Genomic DNA, 24,458 nt, shown 5'->3' with positions numbered 1-24,458 from the left:
GCAAATCGATGTGCCGCGTATGCCATCCCACCAGTGATTTACATTCTAGCCAGTGGGATGGCATTTCGGGGAGATTCATTTCCCTATCTGTGACTGATAATTGTAATGTACTTTCCTATGGGCAACCATGAAAATTCTTGCTGTAGGAAACACTATTTTACACATTTTTTTTTCTTTTAAAACCAATATAAGTGTGATCTGACAAAGCCCCAAATTATCATAAAGTAAGTGTGCACAATAATGTGTCCATTGTCCAACTGCAGGCAGCTACCCACAGTTTTTCCTAGCTTGAGCCCAACTATCACTTGAAATAGTTGTTTTCATTGATGGACAAATCGTACTGTAAAATGATCGAATCAAGATAAGCTTGGTTGTACGAAAACGAAAAGATCTTTTAAAAATCTATACGTATACGGCCAGCTTTGTGGCAACATCTCACATTCATTTATTTGAGCTCTTTATGATAATATAATTTTAGTATTATAACCTATTGCCCATGAATCGCCATTGAACTAAAGCTACATCATTATAATATCATCAAGTTAAAGGGAAATGTGTCATTATAATAAACAAAAGTATATAGTTTATGTATTATATTATTTATTAGAAAGTTCCTTAACCTAACATTTATTTCTGACCGCACTGGTGCTGTGAGTCACGGACAGATTTCCTTCGCTCTAACAGGCTCATTCCATCATGATCTGCAATCTGCAATGAAATACTGACAAACATCATGGCAGAGATATTATCTAGAGAAAAAAATGTTAGGTTAAGAAAGCAACAAAATAAACCTGTTTATGAAACAGTATTATTACACATCTTTTACAATTCGGGTGTGTGCCAATATCAATGACAGTTCTCCTTTAACTATTACCTAATATAACCTGTTTGGTTTTAACTCAAACTATTCTGCCAGCATGACCAGGGATTGTAGCCCTGCCCATAGCATCATTACCCCTCCAAAATTCCATCACTCCATCCCCCAAAGCCATCCCCAAGCCCAGGTCAGATTTAAGGTACCAGTGGGCCCAAGGCAAAAATCTAATTTGTGGGCCCCCACAACTGCTCCAATAAATATCTTATAGGACTACTGTCAAGCAGGGGAACTTGAATACAATAAAGGCAGAAAACACAGAAAAAATGTCTGTGCTTATTGAAATAGACATTGGGTCCAGGGTGCCAGCCTGTAGATACGGTGGTGAGAAAAGTTAAACTGTAATCACAAATACCTGTACCGCCTTTTTATTAAACAATATATCCTTTAGGAACATTTGTTCTAATAGAAAGGTAGTAGAAAGGTTTTGTTGAGCACTTGTTAAGCTTCTTCTGCCATTTTGTGGGATGTTTCAGTCAAAAGTTATAGCAGATGAAAGTCAATAGGGATTAAAGATAAAAATAAAGGATTTTTTTTGCCAGAAAATGTGGCAACTCTATGGCCCTGCCATGCAAAGAATGGAATGTGGTAACCCTATACCCCAAAGTTGAAAGCTAAAAATGCTAGATCTGGAACTGGGAAATAAGCCTAATGTAATGGCCTGAGCTGCAGGCTTTCCCTTGCCCTTTCATTGCTGACACTGTTACTGTTTCCCAGATCCGGGATCATTGTTGAGCCCTTGCCTTAAGCCTACTAGAACAAGTGCACAGAAAAACAAATCAGTCAAACGAAGAATTATTTGTTTAAATATGGGAAATGGCACTGCCATGTTTTGGGGCTTTCTGAATACCAGATCTCATACGGCTTTGCTCATAGTACCAAACATGCCCAAAAGCACACATGATAGTAACTGCAGAGGCATGGAGAGATCATATTCTGACAGAATAATTTTGTTGCTAAGCAACAAACACACGGGAGGAGGGGCTGCAGTAAGCTCCACTGCTTTACTATAGTTATGGGAATGATCATTTTGGCAGCAGTACATAAAATGTTTGTTCCAGCAGTAATTACCGTTTTCTGTACATTAAACTACATGCTTGTTAAAGGGAAAAATATGTATTTCAAACTATTTATGTAAGGAAATGTGATACACTAATTTTTACACTTTAATACTCAGTCTGATGACATTACAACTAGTCTTTTCGGCTTGATTGAATTAAAAAATGTCCTAAAACAGGAACTGTCACAATAAAAGCTTTACACATTTTAGATGTTGCAACTTGCTTTACATTGCACATATATATATATATATGTATAAAAGAGAATGCTGGAAACCAAGGTTAAAAAAACAGAAGAATATTTTAGATTTTTTTTTAATGAGGTCAAACTCAAAGTTACTTGAGGCCAAATAAGTCACCTGAGTTTGTCTTTAGAAGCAAATAAAGAGACAGAGCCAAGGGATTGCTGAATGAACAAGCCACACAAAAAGCCGCCCACACAAAGCAAACAGCATTATCTCACCCGCTGGAGTAAACAAGGGACGGCTCCAGTACTTGTCCTCTTTGGCTCTGCAGCACACACATGTGGAACTGCACATGGAATCATGCTATCTTGTACTGTGTAACTTGTCACAGCCTTGCTTTGTCTCCCCCACCCTCACAGATGTGTAGTTGTTCCATACTGGGTGCAGTGATATATAATGGGATATTTTTTGCATTTGAGGGTTCAGTGCTTATGCCAAGGGGCTGAAACCAACAGCTCACCAAGCCCGACAAAAAAGGAATCATTTTGACTAATGCGGTCAGTCTAAAAACCTTTCTATGAACAATAATCACAAAAGAATATTAGCAGAGGTGCAGCTGACTAAAGTACAATTCCTATCAGCTCCTCCTAAAGCTGGCCATACACGTGGCGATCTGACGATGTTTCGTGCGACCATCGGTCAGATCCACCACACACCATTCAGGGCTGAATCGGCAGGTAAGGAGGTAGAAACAATAGGATTTCTACCTCCTTCTGCAGATTCAGCGCTGAAGGGAGATTTTGGTCAGGCGCCTTCTATGGCGCCTGATCAAAATTTTAAAACTGGTCCGATCGGCGAGTCGGCCGATATCAGCCGACTTGCTGACATACCATACACGCACCGAATATCGTACGAAACAAGGTTTCGTACGATATTATCGGTGCGTGTATGGCCACCTTTATTTTCACCACAGGCCCTAACTAACTATAGTGAAGGGATCTTAAAGGAACAGTAACACCAAAAAATGAAAGTGTTTTAAAGTAATTAAAATATAATGTACAGTTGCCCTGCGCTGGTAACACTGGTAAGTTTGCAACAAAAATGCTACTATAGTTTATATAAATGAGCTGCTATGTCAACACGGGGGCAGCCATTGAAGCTGGGAAAAAGGAGAAAAGGCACAGGCAATTGCAGATAACAGATAAGCTTTGTAGAATATAATGGGGTTTTATCTGTTATCTGCTAAGTAACCTGTGCCTTTTCTCCTGTAAATGGCTGCCCCCATGGCTACACAGAAGCTTTATTATATAAACTATGGTAGTCTTTCTAAGTAAAACACACAAGTTGTACCAGTACAGGGCAGCATTACATTATATAGTAATTACTTTTATACACTTTCATTTTTTGGTGTTACTGTCCCTTTAAGAGACCCAGTCTATTATGGCTCAACATGAATCAATCTTTTGCTTAAATGGAATTATACCTCAGAATAATGTAGGTCTCTATAACAATATATTTAATAAATATCTCACATGCAAAACCTTGCTTCAGCTACATAAACCGTTTTAAAATATAGTTTGTTTGTTTTTTTTAGCAATGTGTACAACTAATCCTAAATTGAAAATTGCCATTTTAAGTACTAAGGGCTGCCCCCTGGGATAATACGATTCATGGTGTACACAAACAAACCCACACTACTTCCTGTTACAGTTAGAACTGCATTATTTCCTGTCAGGTGATCTCTGAGGGAGCACACAGGCCATCACAAATGGTGGCTCAAGGGAAAATATGTAAAAGGGCAATATTTACTAATATATATAGTCCAGTTTGGTAAGATTTCTTCATAGGCCACTTAATATGATCAAAACTCTCTGTTGGTTAAGTATTCATTCTGGGGGTATAGTTTTCCTTTAAATATACTGTAAGGCAGTGATCCCCAACCAGCGGCTCAAGTGCAACATATTGCTCACCGACTCCTGAATGTTGTTCTCAGTGCCCCCAAACCAGGTAGTTATTTTTGAAATCCTGACTTGGTGGCAAGTTTTGGTTGAATAAAAACAAGATTTGATACCAAATAAAGCCCCTGTAAGCTGATAGTGTGCATAGAGAAGTGTTCCCCAACCAGTGGCTCATGAGCAGCATGTGGCTCACCAACCCCTTGGATGTTGCTCCCAGTGGCCTCAAAGCAGGTGCTTATTTTTGAATTATTGACTTGGAGGCAGGTTTTGGTTGCATAAAAACCAAGTATAATGCCAAACAGAGCATTCTGTTGGCTGCCAGTCCACATAGGGGCAATTAAGTAGCCAATCATAGCTCTTATTTGGCACCCCCAGGAACATTTCCGATGCTTGTGTTGCTCCCAAACACTTTTTCCATTTGAATGTGGCTCACGGGTCTAAAAGGTTGGGGATCCCTAGCATAGAGGTTACAATAGCCAATCTTAGCCCTAATTTGACACCCTTTTATGATGCTTGTGTTGCTCTCCAAGTCTTTTTACATTTGACTGTGGCTCACGAGTAAGAAAGGTTGGGGACCGCTGCTGTAAGGTAATAGCAGCAGTGCTTTAATCCAGGAAACTCTCTACAACACACAAATCATGCAACTCCCAAGTATTAGGCCCTTCAAGTTGAAGTTAGGTGAGCTACAATAGTCCTATCTCCCACACCTAGCATAAGCCATAACTAAACTTTCCTCCAGCTAGCTTCATCTACTGGCTCCACTCAGGATCTAACCTGCCTCCACCTCTGAGGAAGGTGGAATCCAAAGAAAAAGGCAGAGCACATGTTGGCTTCCCACTTTATAGAATAGAACAATGACGTCTACTGGTCAGTTACTGAACTGCCAGGAGAATACTCTAACTAGGAGAGGGAAACAGCTGTAAATATGACCCACTTAGCTGGCTATAACCTTAGGGGACTACTTATAAAGGGCAACTAAACCTTCAGTCAGAGAAACATGACATTTTGCTTCATTTTAAGCCAAAGGCAACATTAAAATGTATTGTATCTGTGCTCCATCTATAAATGATATCTAAAGGGCTTTTAGCTACTGAATTGCTACACACTGTTAATCAGATGGGCCAGTCACATAGATTTAAACACATATTTATTAGCCAGGTCTTTAGTGCAGCCGCTGTTTACTTAAGAAATCAGAGCATGTCTTCTGTCAGATACTGAGTTTGTTTCCATCTAACATGACAGGTTACAGGAATCATAACATAAAAGAACAGAGACGGGCGGCAAGCTTGGTTTCAAGCCAAGCACAAAAGAGATTTATATTCAAATACAGCAAGCCTGACACTTGATTTGAAGGAAATATAGTCCGTCTCATTAACAAACCCTTTCTATATCAAATCCTATTTGTTCAAAATAATGATGAGACAGATGTGCTCAGTAAAGATGCACAGAACTGAAATCTCAAAAAGAGATAGCACACTATTGCCTGTTTTTTTTCTCATTTTGTACACTGGCCTAAATATATCAGTCAAATCAGATTCTATCTATATAATTTAAACTCTGGGAGGTATTGTTTCCTCTTTCTTGGATAACCTTTCATTTCCAACCAGATAGCCTTTCTAATCTGCTGATACCATACTCTTGACTCTGATTCTGTGTCTAAAATTCCAGCCACAACCAAGACAGTGCAGCTGTTTTTGCCACAAGGGAAGTACAGCCACACGAACACACAAACAGTGCAAAAGTGACTATTTTGAATCTAATGTAAAAAAAACTGGACTGCTTTACAGAATATTAAATAAATACACAACTTTGGATTCACAAATCTATATTAAGGAAGCATGCATAACAATTACAGAAAATATAAAAAAATAATTATATATATGGATACATACATATATAATGTTATATGTATTATTTGCTAGACAGACTACACTGAAAAAATTCAGACAAGCAAGGAATACTGTGGATGGTCTGTGGCCACAAATTGTATGTGTGACTAGCTTCTCCTGCTGAACCCTTAGAGCTAAGACACACAGAATTACTTGTAGCAGCTACTTGTTGTGGCTACAAAAATAAATAATGCTGATAATTTACTTATAACCATCTCTACATGACATCTACATCTTTAGCAGAGGCAATTCTCAATATTGTGTATGGCAGGGTATTTCTGCCATTTTGTAGCTGTGACAAGTAGCTGATACTAATTACAGGTATCTGTATCCTTATCCGGAAACCCATTATCCAGAAAGTTCCGAATTACAGAAAAGTCATCTCCTATTGACTCCATTTTAATCAAACAATTTACATTTTAAAAAATATAAAACAGGACCTTGTACTTGATCCTAACTAAGATATTATTAATGGCGGCAATTAATTGGAGGCAAAACAATCCTATTTGCTTTAATTACTGTTTAAATAATTTTTTTGGTAGACTTACGGTAGGAGATCTGAATTACGGAAAGAACCCTAATCCGGAAAACCCGAGGTCCCAAGCATTGTGGATAACAGGTCCCAGGTCACATACAAATATATAAGTCTGGCACTGCCTACTATGAGTATAAGGTATCTTCAGATCAGAAAGTGATGAGATCTCATCTCTCTCACTTCCATTCAAATATATTGATGGATCAGTTCAGATTTATTACAAGTTATACTACCTTTGTCGCCTTGCACAAAACTGTTCAGAGAGCTTAGTAATCAGATGGATGTCTACAGTTAAGGTTTACAGTAGCTGAAGAGACTGAGCTTGGCATTGCTTCCCCAAAATATTGATTGTGCAGTCCCACTAGCCATACCAAGCACCCACTTCTCAGTGCGGTTTTGGTTCTCTTTATCTGTAGTTTATTATTGTAACAGAGCAGTATTATATTCTAAAATCTGCTTCTAATACTTATGAGGTTTGGCATGGTGCCGAGAGACTGGCGGATTGCTAATGTGGTGCCGTTATTTAAAAAGGGATCTCGTTCTCAGCCTGAAAACTATAGGCCTGTTAGTCTGACATCAGTAGTAGGAAAGCTTCTGGAAGGGGTAATAAGGGATAGGATAGTTGAATACATTGCAGTTCACAATACTATTAGTTTGTGCCAGCATGGTTTTATGCGTAACAGATCTTGCCAGACTAATTTAGTTGCCTTTTATGAGGAGGTGAGCAGGAACCTTGATGCTGGAATGGCAGTTGATGTCATCTACTTAGATTTTGCTAAAGCGTTTGATACAGTACCGCACAGAAGGTTAATGATCAAATTGAGGAATATTGGCCTAGAACATAATATTTGTAATTGGATAGAAAACTGGCTGAAGGATAGAGTACAAAGAGTGGTGGTAAATGGAACATTTTCTAATTGGGCCAGTGTGGTTAGTGGAGTACCGCAGGGGTCAGTCCTTGGTCCTTTGCTTTTTAACTTGTTTATTAATGACCTGAAGGTGGGCATAGAGAGTACTGTTTCTATTTTTGCTGATGACACTAAATTGTGCAAAACTATAAGTTCCATGCAGGATGCTGCCGCTTTGCAGAGCGATTTGACAAAATTGGAAAACTGGGCAGCAAACTGGAAAATGAGGTTCAATGTTGACAAGTGCAAAGTTATGCACTTTGGTAGGAATAATATAAACGCAAACTATCTACTGAATGGTAGTGTGTTGGGGGTATCCTTAATGGAGAAGGATCTAGGGGTTTTTGTAGATCACAAGTTGTCTAATTCCAGGCAGTGTCATTCTGTGGCTACTACAGCAAATAAAGTGCTGTCTTGTATAAAAAAGGGCATTGACTCAAGGGATGAGAACATATTTTTGCCGCTTTATAGGTCCCTGGTAAGGCCTCACCTTGAGTATGCAGTGCAGTTTTGGGCTCCAGTCCTTAAGAAGGATATTAATGAGCTGGAGAGAGTGCAGAGACGTGCAACTAAACTGGTAAAGGGGATGGAAGATTTAAGCTATGAGGTTAGACTGTCGAGGTTGGGGTTGTTTTCTCTGGAAAAGAGGCGCTTGCGAGGGGACATGATTACTCTGTACAAGTACATTAGAGGGGATTATAGGCAGTTGGGGGATGTTCTTTTTTCCCATAAAAACAATCAACGCACCAGAGGTCACCCCTATAGATTAGAGGAACAGAGCTTCCATTTGAAGCAGCGTAGGTGGTTTTTCACGGTGAGGGCAGTGAGGTTGGGGAATGCCCTTCCTAGTGATGTGGTAATGGCAGACTCTGTTAATGCCTTTAAGAGGGGCCTGGATGAGTTTTTGAACAAGCAGAATATCCAAGGCTATTGTGATACTAATATCTACAGTTAGTATTACTGGTTGTATATATATAAAGTTTATGTATGTGAGTGTATAGATTGGTTAGTATAGGTTGTGTGCTGGGTTTACTCGGATGGGTTGAACTTGATGGACAATGGTCTTTTTTCAACCCTATGTAACTATGTAACTATGTAACTATGTAACTTATGTCTGGATAAAGGTAACATGCCCTGCATTTACGATTATGCAGCAAATGAAAATTTGAAACCATGGGAAAAATAAACCAGTTAAATTAAAGTTAAATTCTTATACATATATTTGCTTTGGCAAAAAAAGATCATCATTCTACTACAGCAAATATGTGCTTGTTACACGTCTGTATGTGAATACTGCAGCTTAAATTAGTGACCGGCAGTAATGTGCACTTCCCTATAATAATTCTCCCTAATTGCAATACTTTTCTATTATGTAACTTGTCTCTAGCTATATTTGGTGTCCTCACCCTGTCAAGATTTTTAAACCTGCCTGATCGATATCTGGTGATTTTCCAACAGATATTGGTCAGGTGGGCTGTCTGAGGGCCCCATATACTGGCTGATAAGCTGCTGACTCGGTCCATCTTCAGCTTATATCGGCCTGTGTATGGCCACTTTTTTACCATTTGTTTCAAAACCAGTGAACCTCCCTGCTTCTATATATATATATGAAAGAGAGAAACCACATGTAACTGCCTATTTGAAGGAGCCAAAATCAATGATCCCCTCTTTATGGGATAATCATAAACCACATGATACACATGTAATTGTCTGTTTGGGGGAGAAAAAGTCAGTGATCCTCTCTTTATGGCAAAAGTATAAACCACATAATTAACTTGTAACAATCTGTGGCAGACAAAATTGGCGATCCCCTCTCTCAATATATATGAAAGAGAGAAACTACATATAATTGTCTGTAGGAGACAGTCAGCGACCCTCTCTTTATGGGAAAGTCATAAACCACATGATTAACTTGTAATGGTTTGTGGGAGATGGTCAGTGATATGCTCCTTATGGGAAAAACATAAACCCCATGATTAACTTGTATGTTAATCAAGTGAAGTCAGTGATCCTTTCTTTATTAACTGGCAAGCTACCTGTGACAGAAGAAAAATAAAACTCATTGTTTCTTTAAGGAGCAGTCTGCACTGCAGTCTGTATGGAAACCTAATTTTATCCTGCAAGTTGTAGCCAACTACAAGTCGTTCATCTGGTTTAGCCTGGGAGGTCAAGGTATCTACTGTTCTCATACAACTGCAGCACAGAGAACAAAGATAAATAGGTAAAAAAGGTAAATAGCAAGTAAAAGAAAACATAGATTTGCCATATGCATTAACATATGAGGGGTCACTTATTATTTCTATTCTAAGCATGTTGTTATATATATATATATATATATATATATATATATATATAAAATGTGTTTTACCATTTTCGAAAGGTAAAAAAAATTAGCATTAAGCTTCCTTTAAAGAGACAGTTTATCTTCAGGTTAATTTTTGGTATGTTATAAAAAAAAAAATGCCTATTTTCAGCAACTTTTCAGTTGGTCTTAATTTTTTATTTTGTATTTGCTTTTTTTCTCCTGACTCTTTGTAGCTGTCAAATGAGGATCACTAATTATTGTTTTGTATGGCTACAATCTTATTGTTATGGTTTACTTTGTATTACTTTTCTTTCTATTTTGGCCCTCCTCTGTTCAAATTCTTGTCTCCTTAAAACCAGTGCCTGGATGCTAGGTTATATTGGACACTAGCAATCAGATAGCTGCTTAACAAAAAGTTAAACACAAAATATAGATCAATTTCAAGTTGTCTCAGTATAGCATTCTCTACATCACACTAAAAGTTAAAATAAAGGTGAACAATCCCTAAAACATCTATGAGTGGCTCTTCCATTTATTTCTATGAGCCATAAAACAGCCAATCATATACATGTATGGAATCAGCACTACTTACAATAAAAGAACAGAGGGGAGAAAAGGCATATGTTCCGCAGACATACAGGTGGGTTTCATTAAATCTAAGCAGAAGCCTTATATGGTTGAAGCACTCTGTCTGCAAAGAGAAGAAAAAAGGAATGATTACATTCTGAGAGCGAAGCACTAAATCCTGCTAGTTAGGTGACATGCTAATCTTACATTAAACAGGGATGGCTTCATATAGAACTTTACAAAGGTGGCGCAATTCTTTGAGGTTGAATGGATGCAGTGAAATATTTATTTGGACTCTAAAAAAGTGGGGGGGGGTGGGAACTCCATTTTCCAGACACCACACAGACAGAATTATAGGACAAGTTAGGGGGTTGGGGGGTAATGCCATATAATCTTCCAGTTATTAATATTCCGTGCAGGACACTTTAATGCCCTGGTAGTGATGTCTCCAAGCATTATTGGCACCCAGGAGCTGTACAGTGAAGCCTAACAAAACTGTACTGTAGTTTTTTTTATAGTTTCGCTGCAGTTGGGCTATAAAAATACGCAGAAATTTGATTCTAAAATTAAAGTAATAGCAAAGCAAACAAACTTTTTAATAATTAGCATTATGGAATGTGGGACTGAACATAACCACACTGGTTCTGTTATAGTTGACAAAGGGGCTATAGTTAAGGGCAAAGACACACAGAGCTGCTTAGTAGCAGCTACTTGTCACAGCTACTAAGGGTGAAGACACACAGAGCTACTAGTAATAGCTACTTTTTTCACAGCTACTTAACACCAGAAAATACCCTGCCATAGACAATACAGAGAATTGCCTCTGCTAAAACACACGTAAATTATCAGTAAATAATCAGTATTGTCTATTTCTGTAGCCATGACAAGTAGCTGCTACTTGTAGCTCTATGTGTCTTCACCCAAAAAGGCCTATAACCCCAGTGGCCATACACTAGCTAGCAGAAGAGCTGTGACTGTCAACCTGACATACAAGCCTAGACGATAAAGCAGTATGGTACAAATCAGTCAAACTCTCTGGCCAAAGCATATATTTGTTTCAGAATTCACTTCTTAGATTTGAACTCTTTTGCCATAGTCCTTCTCATCCTATCACTCCCTTAAAAGAGAAATATTGTGTAAAAAAAAAAGCAAGAATGTGCCAGTACATTATACTCTTCTAAATATAGAAGGAATATGGTTTAAAAAAAAAAATTGTGTTTTTGGGGTGATTTATTGAAATGTTCTCTAAAAAAAAAACGTACTAGTCCCGCCCATCTGTTCCACTTCCTGCTCCCTCCTTTTCCAGGCTATGCAGGGGGCTGCAGCACTGTGGGATAGGAACCAATCAGTAACTAGGGGGACCTGATAGGGAACTGAAGCCTGACTTTGCTTTTGTAACTGCATGCCCACAGCCATTTTTAAAGCTAATGATAACTGTTAGCCCAGAGTGAAACCAGCATCAATTATTGTTTATTATTACCTACAAAATTATGGGGAGGAGGTTAACTTGTGTTTTCTGTCTCCTTTACCTCCCCTCCAAAACACAACCGTGAATTAGTTATTAGCTCTGACTAGTCACTACTTATAAGTACATTAAAATTAATTTATAAGGCACTGTTTGCAAACTTGAAATAGGGAAAAGTGAATACCTGGTTGTTTTTGCCTTTTTTTATGCATTCGTCGTGCTTTTGTGCAGTAACTTCCCATGGGATCTAAAAGAAGAAAACAATTGACATTTGTTATGAATATTTCAGTAATCATTAGTAATCCCGATCTAGTGATCAGCAGGTATATTAAAAAAACAAACAAAAAACCCTTGAACCAATCCCATGCCTATTAAATTTTTCATAACAGTCTGTGCCCAGGCTAATCTAGGGGGTGTCCAAGGAGGTAGAAAAAGGTTAAAGCTTTAGGGGAAATAGTCCCTTCTATATTAGTACTGCATGCATCTACCACTCAACCTAACGTACAGAGCTTACATTTACCTGTAATCTAAACCCACCAATCTGCTTATCACTATTATATAGAGCAGGGATCCCCAACCTTTTATACCAGTGAGTCACACTCAAATGTAAAAAGAGTTGGGGAGCAACACAAGCATGAAAAATGTTCATGAGGGTGCCAAATAAGGACTGTTATTGGCTATTTTGTAGCTCCTATGTGGACTGACAGTCTACAGGAGGCTCTATTCGGCAGTACACCTGGTTTTTATGCAACCAGAACTAGCCTTTAAGCCTGGATCATTGATATAGATCATATCGCCCCCTTGACTCAATAGAACAATGCCCCCCAGTAAAAAACATGCATGGGCAGCAATTCCTATCTGGAATAACTTGATTCTATAAATTGTTCCAAGTAATTAAGTTAGTCTCTTTTAATCAACGCTCTCTCCCCGGTTCTACCCCATAATTTCCAGTAGCATGAGACCCCAATTAACCACCATACTGATTAAAGGGGATTTCCACCCAAAAACTGATATTTGTACAATGGAAAAAATTCTAAACAACTTTTTCATAAACATGGAAAACCCAGAACAAAATGAAAGTAAAATTGCTCACAGCAGTCTTTCTGAGCACTTTTGCAATTTATATTAAGGGAACACTGTTGCTTCATATATAAGTATGAAAACTGCTAATATCTTGGAAACTAGAATAATGCTCAGAAGAGCGCTCTGACCAATTGTATATGAAAAGATTACATTTCCTTCAATTAGGTTCAAAGTTATAAGCAATTGTAGTTGAATGTAGTATTTTGAGGCAGTTCATGAATATGATCTTAAGCCCCAACATGGGGCCCCTAACGTGTTGTCTGACTGATATTTGGGCAGGTATGAAAATCCTGCACCAATCCATGTACCATCATACATAAATGCACTCAAATCTAAAATTGTAAACCGATTATCTCGGGTAAAGAGTCAGTCACCAGCAACCTGCCTGAATATGTGGACTTTTATTTACAAGGATTGGTATCTAAACAAAGGGCATATCTTTGTGACACTATGTATCTACTTATTACAGTAGAGAGTATTGAATGGAAGGATACTTTTGGTGGATTACATGTGATGTTTCCTCTTTTTACAGGTGCATTAACCCACTAGGGGCATTGAGGCCATTAGAGATAGGCTTAGATCTGAAAGTATATATACTAATGAATTTCAAGAGTTTTTAGTGTCCAGCATTGATTTTATACTTACACATAATTATTTCATGCTTGGCGGTCAATTTCTTCTACAAAAACATGGTACAATAATGGGCAGCAAATTCGCTTCAGTTTACGCTAATTTGTATGTGGCTAAATGGGAGGATCAGTACATCTGGGTTTCCCAGAGTCAGTTCAAAGAACATATAGTCCCATAATTAAGATACATAGATGGTCTGCTCTTAGGTATAGGAGTCAGATGTTGATAGTTGACAGGTTACATACACTGGTGCGTGCTCAGGAAAAACTCAACCCACACCTGACCCTAAGACGCAAAACCTTAACCCGCACCCAATCCTAACTTGCAAAACCTTAATCCACACCCAACCTGTATCCACATCTTTCCGCTCTGTATGCTACTTCTGCATGTGTCTAAGGCTTCAAGACAGGAAAATTGAAAAGACAGGGAAAAGGAAAGACATGGGTACAGGGTGGGTTATTCTGGAGCAGAGGAAGAGTGTACTTCCTCAGTTTGACCTGCACCCAACCCAAACCCACAAAAGTAGCCCACATTTTAACCCTAGCCTGCCTGACCTAAGGGAATACCCACCTGTCACACATCACTAGTGTGCTCCCTTTGTCTGGCCACAGACAATGTATTAGGGTGAGGATACATGGAGCTACTAGTAGCAGCTACTTGTCACCACTACAGATGCCATCCCACCGGCAAGAATTTAAATCGCTGGTGGGATGGCATACATGACGCTTCGGTTTCCCGAAGTCGCCAAAGTTTCCTTGCACAGCAACCTCGGCCAACCGAATCGACGATTTACATTCTTGCTGGTGGGATGGCATTATGGGGAAATTAGTCGTGGGCAACAAGTCTCCACGTGTGCCACTGCCCAAATAGACAATGCTGATCATTTACTGATAACTGTCTGTACATGTGTTTTACCAGAGATAATGGTTTTTAAATTAACACACACTAACACAAAGCTGCACGTAGCGAAGCAGATTGCTGAGAGGGAAATAGTGAAATGTTATGTTGGCCATAGACCAGGTTTTTATCAGTTCAAGTATAGTCATACTTGTTTATTTCTGAAACGGACAGAATTTGTGATTGATTATCTTTAGAAGGTTTCTGATTTCCACAAGCTCCCAAGATTCGAGATTTGAGAGTCCCCTTTTAAGTTACTTGTGGATGTAAAGCTGTCAAGTTGCAGTTGCTAATGTTGGAATGTTTGCCAGGGATGCATACTATGCTATGCAATAGTTAGAAAGAATTTTATAAGTGTCATGGTTCATCAGAAACCCTCCAACCATCCACAGTCAAAGGCAAAATGCTACTGACAGGTTTTTTTTTTTTTAAATATCTAATTCCCTATAAGAGGCAGCAGGCCTTTCAGACCTGAGCTGCTAATTTAATGTGATGCCCTACGTAATGTTGAGTGCCTTAATAAAATGTAGCTGCTTACTATTAGGTTTTTTTATGTTAATAAATATGATTACATACACCAGACATTGCCACTTTAATGACATTGTCCAATCATGGGTAATAATTTTTGTAAATTTGTGTAATAAGAACAAATCTGAAGGCAAATTTACCCTTTCAGTCCCCACTTAACATAGGGCAAAATGGCCTAAATGTAACCCTTTCCTGTCCCATGTTTCCATGGCCTAAATCTTGATCAGTGGCACATAGCTTAATCTGCACTGCTTCATAAAACAAACTGAGCTTTGTTCTAAAATTTGTTATTAAAATCTAGACAACAATTTATTTCCATACTGAGTCACTGCGGCAGGGAATGTACAGTTATGGAAGTTCCCACATGTTTACGGTCTAGTCCTGTGCAGAAGAAAAGGTGTCTATAACTTTGCCCTACGGCATGGAGATTTTCTCTGCTCCTTAAAAAGAGAAAATTAAAAATGTATGAAGTAATGAAAAGCAGCAATTATGGTAACATGTTTGGGTAGTGAAACTGAAATTAAAGGAACAGTAACACACAAATAGTGGGGCAGCCGGACAGGCTGAAGAGGGCAAAAGGACACATTAACATAACAGATGCACAGGGTCAGGAAAAATACTGGTGGGCCCTGCCACCTGCCCACAAGACAGGCTCCAAATACCATTCATGGTTCTCTACAAATCAACAGACACAAACTTTAAATGTATTAAAAAAATATTTGTACTTTTTGATGTTACTGGACCTTTAATACACAGTAAAAAGAATATACCCAAACAATACCTTCTGTGCTCCTAAGCATCAATGCTCATAGTTTACAGTAATTTACAATGTTTCAAAATATTTATTTATTTTTTTAACTGCGGCTTGTTCTTCCACAAGAAATAACATTCCCACAAAGAGTAAATCCATTCAAGGGAAGGTAACACTGGCACACCACCAGCGGAGGAGTCAGGCTATGCCACACGTTCATGAGTCACCCTTCCAACTGTTTGACTTAGCAGAAAGGAGCCAGCTCTGCGTTTACCTCTCTGAGGACACAAGGAGTGCCTTGCTATCGTCTGCTTAGTCACAGGCGTCTGTGGGGGTCATGGATGACAAACTGAAATTAACTAAAGCAAAGTTCAAATGTGCTGCTGACACAATTAATACTCGTGGTGATGTATAGTCAGGATTCATATTGTATACTCCAGAATACACAGAAGTGCTGTACAAATGCCTGATAACAGTATGTATGTCTTTGCGCTATCAATCTTTTTGGATAACTACTTGCAAAAAAAGCTCTCCTTCTCTCACCCAGCAGGAGAAAGGAAGAGGGTCTCTGGTATGGTTTGATATCTTCAATTTTTCATTTTAGGATTAAGCCTTTTTGATAAGCAGACATGCCAACTCACAAGGGTTCTTCAGGAGTCACCCTATTTCCCCCTCACCTGTCACCCACACTAACAGCCCAGCTACCTGCTCCCTTGCACATTTTCCCATGGATTGTTGTTAAAGGAAAGCAGACCCCAGTCAATGAGGGAACATCTGATGTGGATAAAAAAGAGGTATGGGGAATTAATGTTCCTTTAATAATCTCTGTTGAAATGCACCCAAATATATCCCATTATACCTCATGTCTCATAGTGTGATCTTGGTTAGGGCAGAACATGGCATGGCCAAGATGCACCTGACATACAGTACAAAGCCACTGGGTTGAAGTACATGTACATCTCTATGGTTAAGCAAGGGGAAAAGGTTTGTGTGTCCACATGACATGGGGCCCTAGTGATTTATGAGTTTCTTATTAGCCCAAATGATGGTGAAAAGTGTGTCAATGACATGAATGACTTGTTGTTTATAGTTTAGTGATGCCTTCCAGTAATTCCTTCAGAGGCTTTAAAGGAGGATGAGTAAATTCTTAGCACTAATGGGGATTGGTTTAAAGGAGGCTCTCTTTTTGTTACTAATGATTTCTGTCATAATGCCAAAGCATTAATTTGTATAACAAATGGGCGATTTCTTACCACTGTCTATAAAAGTTCTGATACAGAGTCAGAGGCACCAAACTCCAATCTATGGTCAACACACAAATCTTTACTCTGGAAACCCAAATCAAGTTATCAAATTATTGTGCCCTACACAATAGAATAGAATAATGTGCTAACTTAATTTGGTTCTCCAGAATAAAGATGTGTGTTCTAAACATTAATTTGTACATCTTAAGGTGTTCCTTCATGGTGGTGAGCTTGCCAAACGAGCAAACTTTTCCCCCGATATGCCTACCTTGGGTGGACCATAGCATGCTAAAGCCCTAGGGCCAAACAATTGCATTAAAATGAAGGGGATATGAAAAGTCGGAGTGAGGAAAAATCAAGCCTGCCCGATTTTTGGCCAGATATCGGTTGGGGAAGCCTGTCGTAGGGCTCAATACACAGGCAGATAAGCTGCCTAACTGTTCTGAAAGACCCAAATCGGCAGCTTAAATCTACATGTGTTTGGCCACGTAGCCCTGTTTTCCTTACAAATCTCCTTTGCCTTACCCCACCCTGCCATATAAAACTTGGTGCCTAATTTCCTTGATGTTAATCACTGGTAAAGAGAACTGCCTGGTGATTCAATCAGAGAAACACACCAAATAAGTGCTGATGGTGCATTTATGAATTATGCTGCATGATTATGAAAATACCCGTACATCGCAATAGGATGAAACTTTAGTTTAATTTATGACATCAAATCTTACTCAATATAAGATACTATGGTATACACTCCCAGTGGCCCCAGTAGGCCCTTCTGCTTATCCAACCATGTAGCCTTGTATGCTTATACCATGACCATTCTCAATTCATGTATAACATAAGGGGAGATATGGACGGAAGAATAGATGATTGTATATACAGTATATACTCGAGTATAAGCCGAGGTACCTAATTTTACTAAGAAAACTGGAAAAACGTATTGACTCGAGTATAAGCCGACTCCCCCAGTTACACGGGAGTAGGAGAAACAATAGGTTACCTCAAAGCAGTTCTAATGTGTAGCACTTGCTCCATCTGAAAGCTCAGACCCAAGTACAATGCAATGAGATGGCACTACACACCTACAGCCCCCTGCCTGTGCGCTACACACTGCCTGCTCAGTAGGACTATACTTAGTGGGGGATGGAGCCGGCAGGGGTGACTGGCCTGGGAGCCGCTCATACAGGGGCCCCTTGTAGGAAGAACGAGTGTGGGAGAGCGACTTGTTGCCTGTGATGTCATGGGACATCTGCAACAAGAAAGCAAAATCTGTTTTAGTTTTATTTTGATGAACCCTATAACAGGGAGTGAAAAGAGAAGTGTCACAACATACTACATACCTTATATTTACTGTATATAACCCTTATATAGCACAATATCACAAGCTCCCAAACCCAGAATGTGCCCATCTCTGCAATAGTACTACTGAGTGAGCATGGGAGACAGCCAGTACTGGGCACCTGATGTACAGTTCCACTTCTGGGCACTACAATCAGGACATGAGATGGTGACCAGGTGGTTGAGTGATGAGGAGTCACCATTGTGTCACCATTGTAAAATGCCCTGGTACCCCAGAACTGCACTGGCTCAGCCATTTTCCTGCCCTGCCTTTTATGGACACAGGCCCATTCCCTTCTCCAGGAAAAGGAAACTCGCGCTGTTGGAAAGGGAAAAATGATATTTTCAGCCAAGAGGGAGGGACTCTGACTGGGCATCGCTTCTGATATTCTGGTCGCTAGTTACACAGCACCCACTCCGCTACTTCATCAAATGCCAGGCAGCGGACCCTTTATCAGATTTGTATCAATTCCCTCTCGTATTTACCTTGGTTCCGATCTGGTTCCCGCACTGCCCCGCTTGGATATGCACAATTTCCCTCACAGCTGCTGCTTCCCTTCAGCCCATCCCGTTAGCCCTTGCAGCGAATGAATCCTCCCTGTCCCACAGAGCTCTGATATATCCGCACCTCACACTCTGCCTGCAGCTGCCTCCTTTGGGCTGGGCCTGGGGAATGACACTTCTCACCCGGGCAATGGGTAGGGATACAGCTCCGGCCTTAAGCAGGGACAAAACTATACAACATGTATTGCTAAGTAGTTTGCGCGCGTAACGAGTGAAACGATTTACCGTATATATGCTAGTATATGCGCGAGTATAAGCAGAGGGTTACTTTTTCAGCTCATTTTTAGTGCTGAAAAACTCGGCTTATACTCGAGTATATACGGTAATGTGAATAAAGATGGTGAGTGAAGAGGTGGACCTTAGGTCCAAGGTCTCCTGGGAACTGGACACCCCAGTCCTACTCTGGTTCTGCCTTGTGAGTCCTACAGGACATGCAATGCAGAAGAGAAAGCAAGGTGATAAGAAGTGCATAAAATACAAAGTGTGCATTAGTTTGCACAAGTGCTCAACACATGGCTCCTTAATGCTGCAGTATTTGGGCCTGTACCAGTGGTAAATGATTATCCCTATTGTGTCTGGCCAGCATGTACAAACTATACATATCTTCCTACACACGCCAATACCCAAAATACTACCACAAAGAAGAGCCCAAATCACCGTTCTTAAATCAAAGCTCCCTTAAACTAAGTTGGCCCTTAACTCCCTTAAACTAAGTTGGCCCAACTATAGCTTATGACAATATCCCCACATAATAAATCAAAAATAAACTGTCCTATTGCAGTCTGTGGCCTCAGACTTTAATCCATGAGTATGTTACCTTTAATATTAGGTTTCCAAAGTGCAGCCTACTAAATATTTGACTGTGAATTACATTCTGAAGTCTGTTTATTGACCTGGTGATTTCAAAACTTGCTGAAAAGGACAGAGCACAAAGCAACCAAATTATATTTAATAGACTTCTCTCTAGAGCAATAATAAAGAAAAATAATCCGCCTGTAGCAAAATGGTAATGTTCCACTTGCTGGGATCGATCTCAGTCATTCTCCCACTCCATATGTCGATAGCTCAGATATAATTCTCCAACAGACATTTAATATAAAACATTTTCATTCCAGCTGTCATGAATCAATAGTAATTATATGTATCATGGCAAATGTTCTGAAATTTGGGGAACACAGACAGGCAATGAATAAAAAGCACTGTATGACTTTCTATAAACTAATGAAGCACTTGAATTATTCACTGCTACAAGGGGCTGGAAACAATTAAGTGTTAATTCAGAGAAAGGGAAATAATAGAAGCCAAATATTTTGTAAGATGGAAGCATGGATAGTGGCCCGTGACTGAGCTGCAATTAAACGAGGTGCGGGCCACAAAATGAACTTCTGTCAATGCTGATAACCCAACAGGCTTACTGATCAAGGAGCAATACATATTTATGCAAAATTCCACATTGCCCTGGGAATGATCCTAGCAGCAAAATTCACATGAAGATATCTCCACCTAAATTTTCATTAGTTTCGAAGATTACTTTGGTATTAAAGGGCTAAAAGAAAGCACAGAAGAATGATACCATGAGTTTAAATGATGGCACTGGGTTGCAAGCAGTAGGATCTGGCTACTGGCTAGACTGGGGGACAGGGAAGGAGGGAGTGCAAATAAAGACCAAAAGGGCTAGGTATAGGGTTAGCCTAAGTAAAATAGTTATAGGTGTATATACGGTTGATACGGGTCCTCGGATGCCTACAAATAACATATTTTATATATATATATATATATATATATATATATATATATATAGTTTTATTGGTGTATTAGGTTTACAACACTGGGGGTTGGTAATGGGCTACACACTATGTGACGTCATAGGCTACATTTTGGCGCTCATTTGGGTTTAAGAGGGGGTTTGTAACTATTTTGAACACTTTGAGAAAGGCTGTGGACACAGCCGAAACGTTAGATAGACGTTTTTCACAATAAAGAGACTTTGATTTTTTCGACTAAGTCCTTTGAGTGCGGTATTTTTGTTGTATTTGTGCTACATTAATTGTATATACTGCACCCAGGCATATTTTGGATCCATTAATACGTGAGTGCCTGCTTTTTGCCAGTTTTACTTTTATTCTTTTATTAAAATTCTACTGCTTCAATAATACGTAGGTACGTACAACGATGCAGTTGGCCAGCTTGAAGTATATTGCACTATATGGACAAACAATCAAGCAAAGCATTTCTTGGTAGCTTAATGCACAGAATGTCTTAGGGCAGTGGTAAATGGGGAGATTAGTCGCCCAACGACAAATCTTTGTTGTCGCGGGCGACTAATCTCCCCGCAATGCCATCCCACAGGTTAGAATGTAAATCACCAGTGGGATGGCATACGCGTCGCTGCGATGTCCTGCAGTCACCCGAAGTTGTCTTGAGAGGAGACTTTGGAACATCACAGCAACATGTATGCCATCCCACCAGCGATTTACATTGTAGCCCGTGGGATGAGATTAGTCGCCTACGACAACAAAGATTTGTCACGGGGCGACTAATCTCCCTGTGTACCACTGCCCTCAATGTCCTATATTTATATTGATAATAGGTGAGTGCAGAGGATCTCTTATTGATGCATATATATATATATATATATATATATATATATATATATATATATATATATATATATATATATATATATATATATATATATATGTACACTACTAAGGTAGAAAAAAGCATGAGGCAGAAAAGTGAATAGATGCTTGGTGGAGTTTTTCGCCCAAAGCCAAGGAGTAGGCAAAACACCACAGCATCTCATTAAAACTGGCTACTCAGTAATTAAATTAATCTATTCTTCGCATCCTACTATGGAAAACAATACTGGCCTTACTATAATATTTATATACCTTTCCTATTCATAAAATTGTCACCATGCATTCTTGCTATAGACCAGGTGGAAACCCTATCTCACAATGAGGCTTGCATAATTAAATGAATTTTGGCTGCAATGTCAATCCAACCTGGGTCAGAGATCCCAGTTAAGTGCTACATTTATTCTAAATTAGTTTTGAACTATAAAATGCAATAAGGATTTCTCAATGGCTGACCTAACAAAATAAGTTCAAACATATAAAGAAGAGAAATTGGGTCTCTTTAAATTAAACAGAACACAGACAGTGTGTTACTTACTGCTTTCTGGTATCTCTGTGATATATTGGTGGAATTGAGCGAGAAGATGGCACCTCTTGCCCCAACATACAGAATCCCCCTTTCATCTTCCAGTAGTAAGGTGCTATAATTTGATACTCGGCTGCTGAACCTCCTCAGATCCAAGATTTCTGTAGAGAGAAATGACCATGTGTACTAAGAAACAGTGCATATACAAATTACAAACTAAATCACAGGAAAAGCAAAAAAAATGATGAAAACGAAAGGATGATTGTATAATAAGCTCCCATAAGAATACATTTATAATAACTGGACATGTAGATAAATCAAATGACTCCAAAATCTACGTCAAGAATTTCACTTTAAAAATACCTTAGAGAGGTAGTTCACCTTTAAGTTAGGTTTCAGTATTTTATAGAATGGCCAATTCTAAGCAAACCACCCCATGGTTCCTAAGGTAATTTGGACCCTAGCAACCAGACAACTGCTGACATACCAAACTAGAGAGCTGCTAAACAAAAAGGGAAATGACAAAAAAACACAAATAATAATGAATGAAGACCAACTATAAATTGTCTTAGAATATTATTCTGAACATAATACTAAAAGTTAACTTAAATATGAACAACCCCTTTAAGCCAATAGTTCCTTTACTGTAGGGCTAACCCCCTCCAGGCTCAGAGCATGCCCAGCCTGAAGGAAATACTCCTGGAAAGTCTGACAAAGCATTTACTAAATTGCAACTTTTTGGCTTTTTGTCGCCGAAAACCCAGAAAAATCACAGAATAAAAGTGCGGCTTTCCCGAGATTAATTATAGTGATGCACAATCAGTTGTAAAAGCTTTGACCGAATAACAAACCAACAACCAAATTAGACCACGAAAGGGTTAAATAGAGGCGCGCACTTTGCACATACTTAAAAGTGTTTTTTACTTCTGTAATCCCGTTACAAAAAGTCACATGGTTTTAAGGATTCGGTTAGCCTGAATCAAAGTTCTGGCAAAAAATCAAAATCTTAGATTCGGTGCATCCCTAATTTATAATGCATCAAAACTGCGACAATTCTGAATCTGAAAATACTCTAGCTAAAACACGTAGCAGTCAACGGCAGAAGTCCCATTTATAAGTGGAAGATTGTTCTTTGTTTTGTGGTTTAGAGGTATTATCTGCGTTGTTGTGCGACAACTGGAGAATTTGCGTCTTTTGCAACCTTTCTGAGATCATTTTGGAAATTTGTGTTTTTGATGGTTTCAAACAAATATAAATCCGAACTAAAAGAGTTTTAGTAAATCCCTGCATACTACATGCTCTGTATCAGTGCTGTCCAACTTCTGTGGCACCAAGGGCTGGAATTTTTCTGTCCTACATGGTGGAGAGCTGATAATGGAACACAGTTTTGGCCACTCCCCTTTTTAAAACACACCCACTTCAAACCACACTCATGTTACCACAAGAGCTTGTAAGACCATACCCATATTAATGTGATAATGCAGCAAAAACCCAAATGGTTGCTGCTCCCGGCACTCATATGTGAAAGAAGTTTATTCTGTCATATAAAGACACACCCTTAGGGCTCTGGCACACGGGGAGATTAGTCGCCCGCGACAAAACTCCCGGTTCGCGGGCGACTAATCTTCCTGTGTGCCAGAGCCCTCAAATCCATATGGCTCCCCTGTGGATAGCACAGCAACCCCCAGCATATAATTACACACCTTAGGGGCCATATAATGACTATTTCCAAATGCTAACAAATTCCCATAACAAACCATTGCCAAGTTCACCTCCCACAGGCAGCATAGGGCAGGCAGAGAATGGCACACACAGGCAGCATAGAGCAGGTAGAGTATGGCACACACGCAGACAGGGTAGGGCAGGCAGAGTATGGCACACACAGGCAGCATAGGGCAGGCAGTACATACAGTGACACTGTCTCAGGTGTGCACAAATGAACAAAGTGGGTGCTTACATTCTGAGCCTGAGCTGTGAACAATGCAGGGACTAGAAGATGTAAACAATAGAGGGAATTACAGTAGTGAATAATACAGGGGCTTACAGCCTGAATTTGAAATGTAAATAAATGCAGGGGGCCAGTTAATCTCAGTACTGATACCATTTAAAGCATACACAAAGGTAAGCAGTCAAAGCAGCCAGACAGGTGGGGGGGCACATAAGGGGGCAGGTTGCGGGCAGACCTGCGGGATGCCAGTTGGACAGCACTGCTCCATATAATCTTGGAACTGCGGCAGATTGGCTCATAAAGCAATGTTTTCATATGTTTGTAATCTTGTTATGGGTTAAATGGGATCCCTACCCAAAGGCTTGGCTTCAAATATCGAATAAGTCAGAAGACCATTGCCTTAAGCCTTCACAGTGCAAATATTTGCCCCTTAAAAAGTGCAGTGGAACCTGGCCTAAGTGAAAGAGCAGGGACAGGTTGGCAGGGAGGCAAGTATATAGCAAGGGAATCATACCAGTATAATTAGCAGCTGTAAAAAAACAGAATGACTGAAGCTGCAGCAAAGC

At 39.5% G+C, this 24,458-nt stretch overlaps 1 protein-coding gene across 2 annotated transcripts in view; it reads right to left on the bottom strand.

Moving 5' to 3' along the window:
- sema4g (semaphorin 4G) overlaps positions 1 to 24,458 on the bottom strand; it is a 145,441-nt gene that overhangs the window by 73,102 nt on the left and 47,881 nt on the right. For both annotated transcript variants that reach the window (XM_031906658.1, XM_002938721.5), the window contains exons 3-5: positions 21,957 to 22,105; positions 11,929 to 11,991; positions 10,305 to 10,403 (exon numbers count right to left, since the gene is read on the bottom strand). In XM_031906658.1, coding sequence (XP_031762518.1) covers positions 10,305 to 10,403; positions 11,929 to 11,991; positions 21,957 to 22,105 — 311 coding nt within the window. The remainder of the gene's footprint in view (positions 1 to 10,304; positions 10,404 to 11,928; positions 11,992 to 21,956; positions 22,106 to 24,458) is intronic.

The sequence above is a fragment of the Xenopus tropicalis genome, chromosome 7 (assembly GCF_000004195.4).
Source record: "Xenopus tropicalis strain Nigerian chromosome 7, UCB_Xtro_10.0, whole genome shotgun sequence".
Taxonomy (NCBI): domain Eukaryota; kingdom Metazoa; phylum Chordata; class Amphibia; order Anura; family Pipidae; genus Xenopus; species Xenopus tropicalis.
Note: the sequence above shows the minus strand (reverse complement) of the source record. Positions and strands in the feature narration are given on the sequence as shown.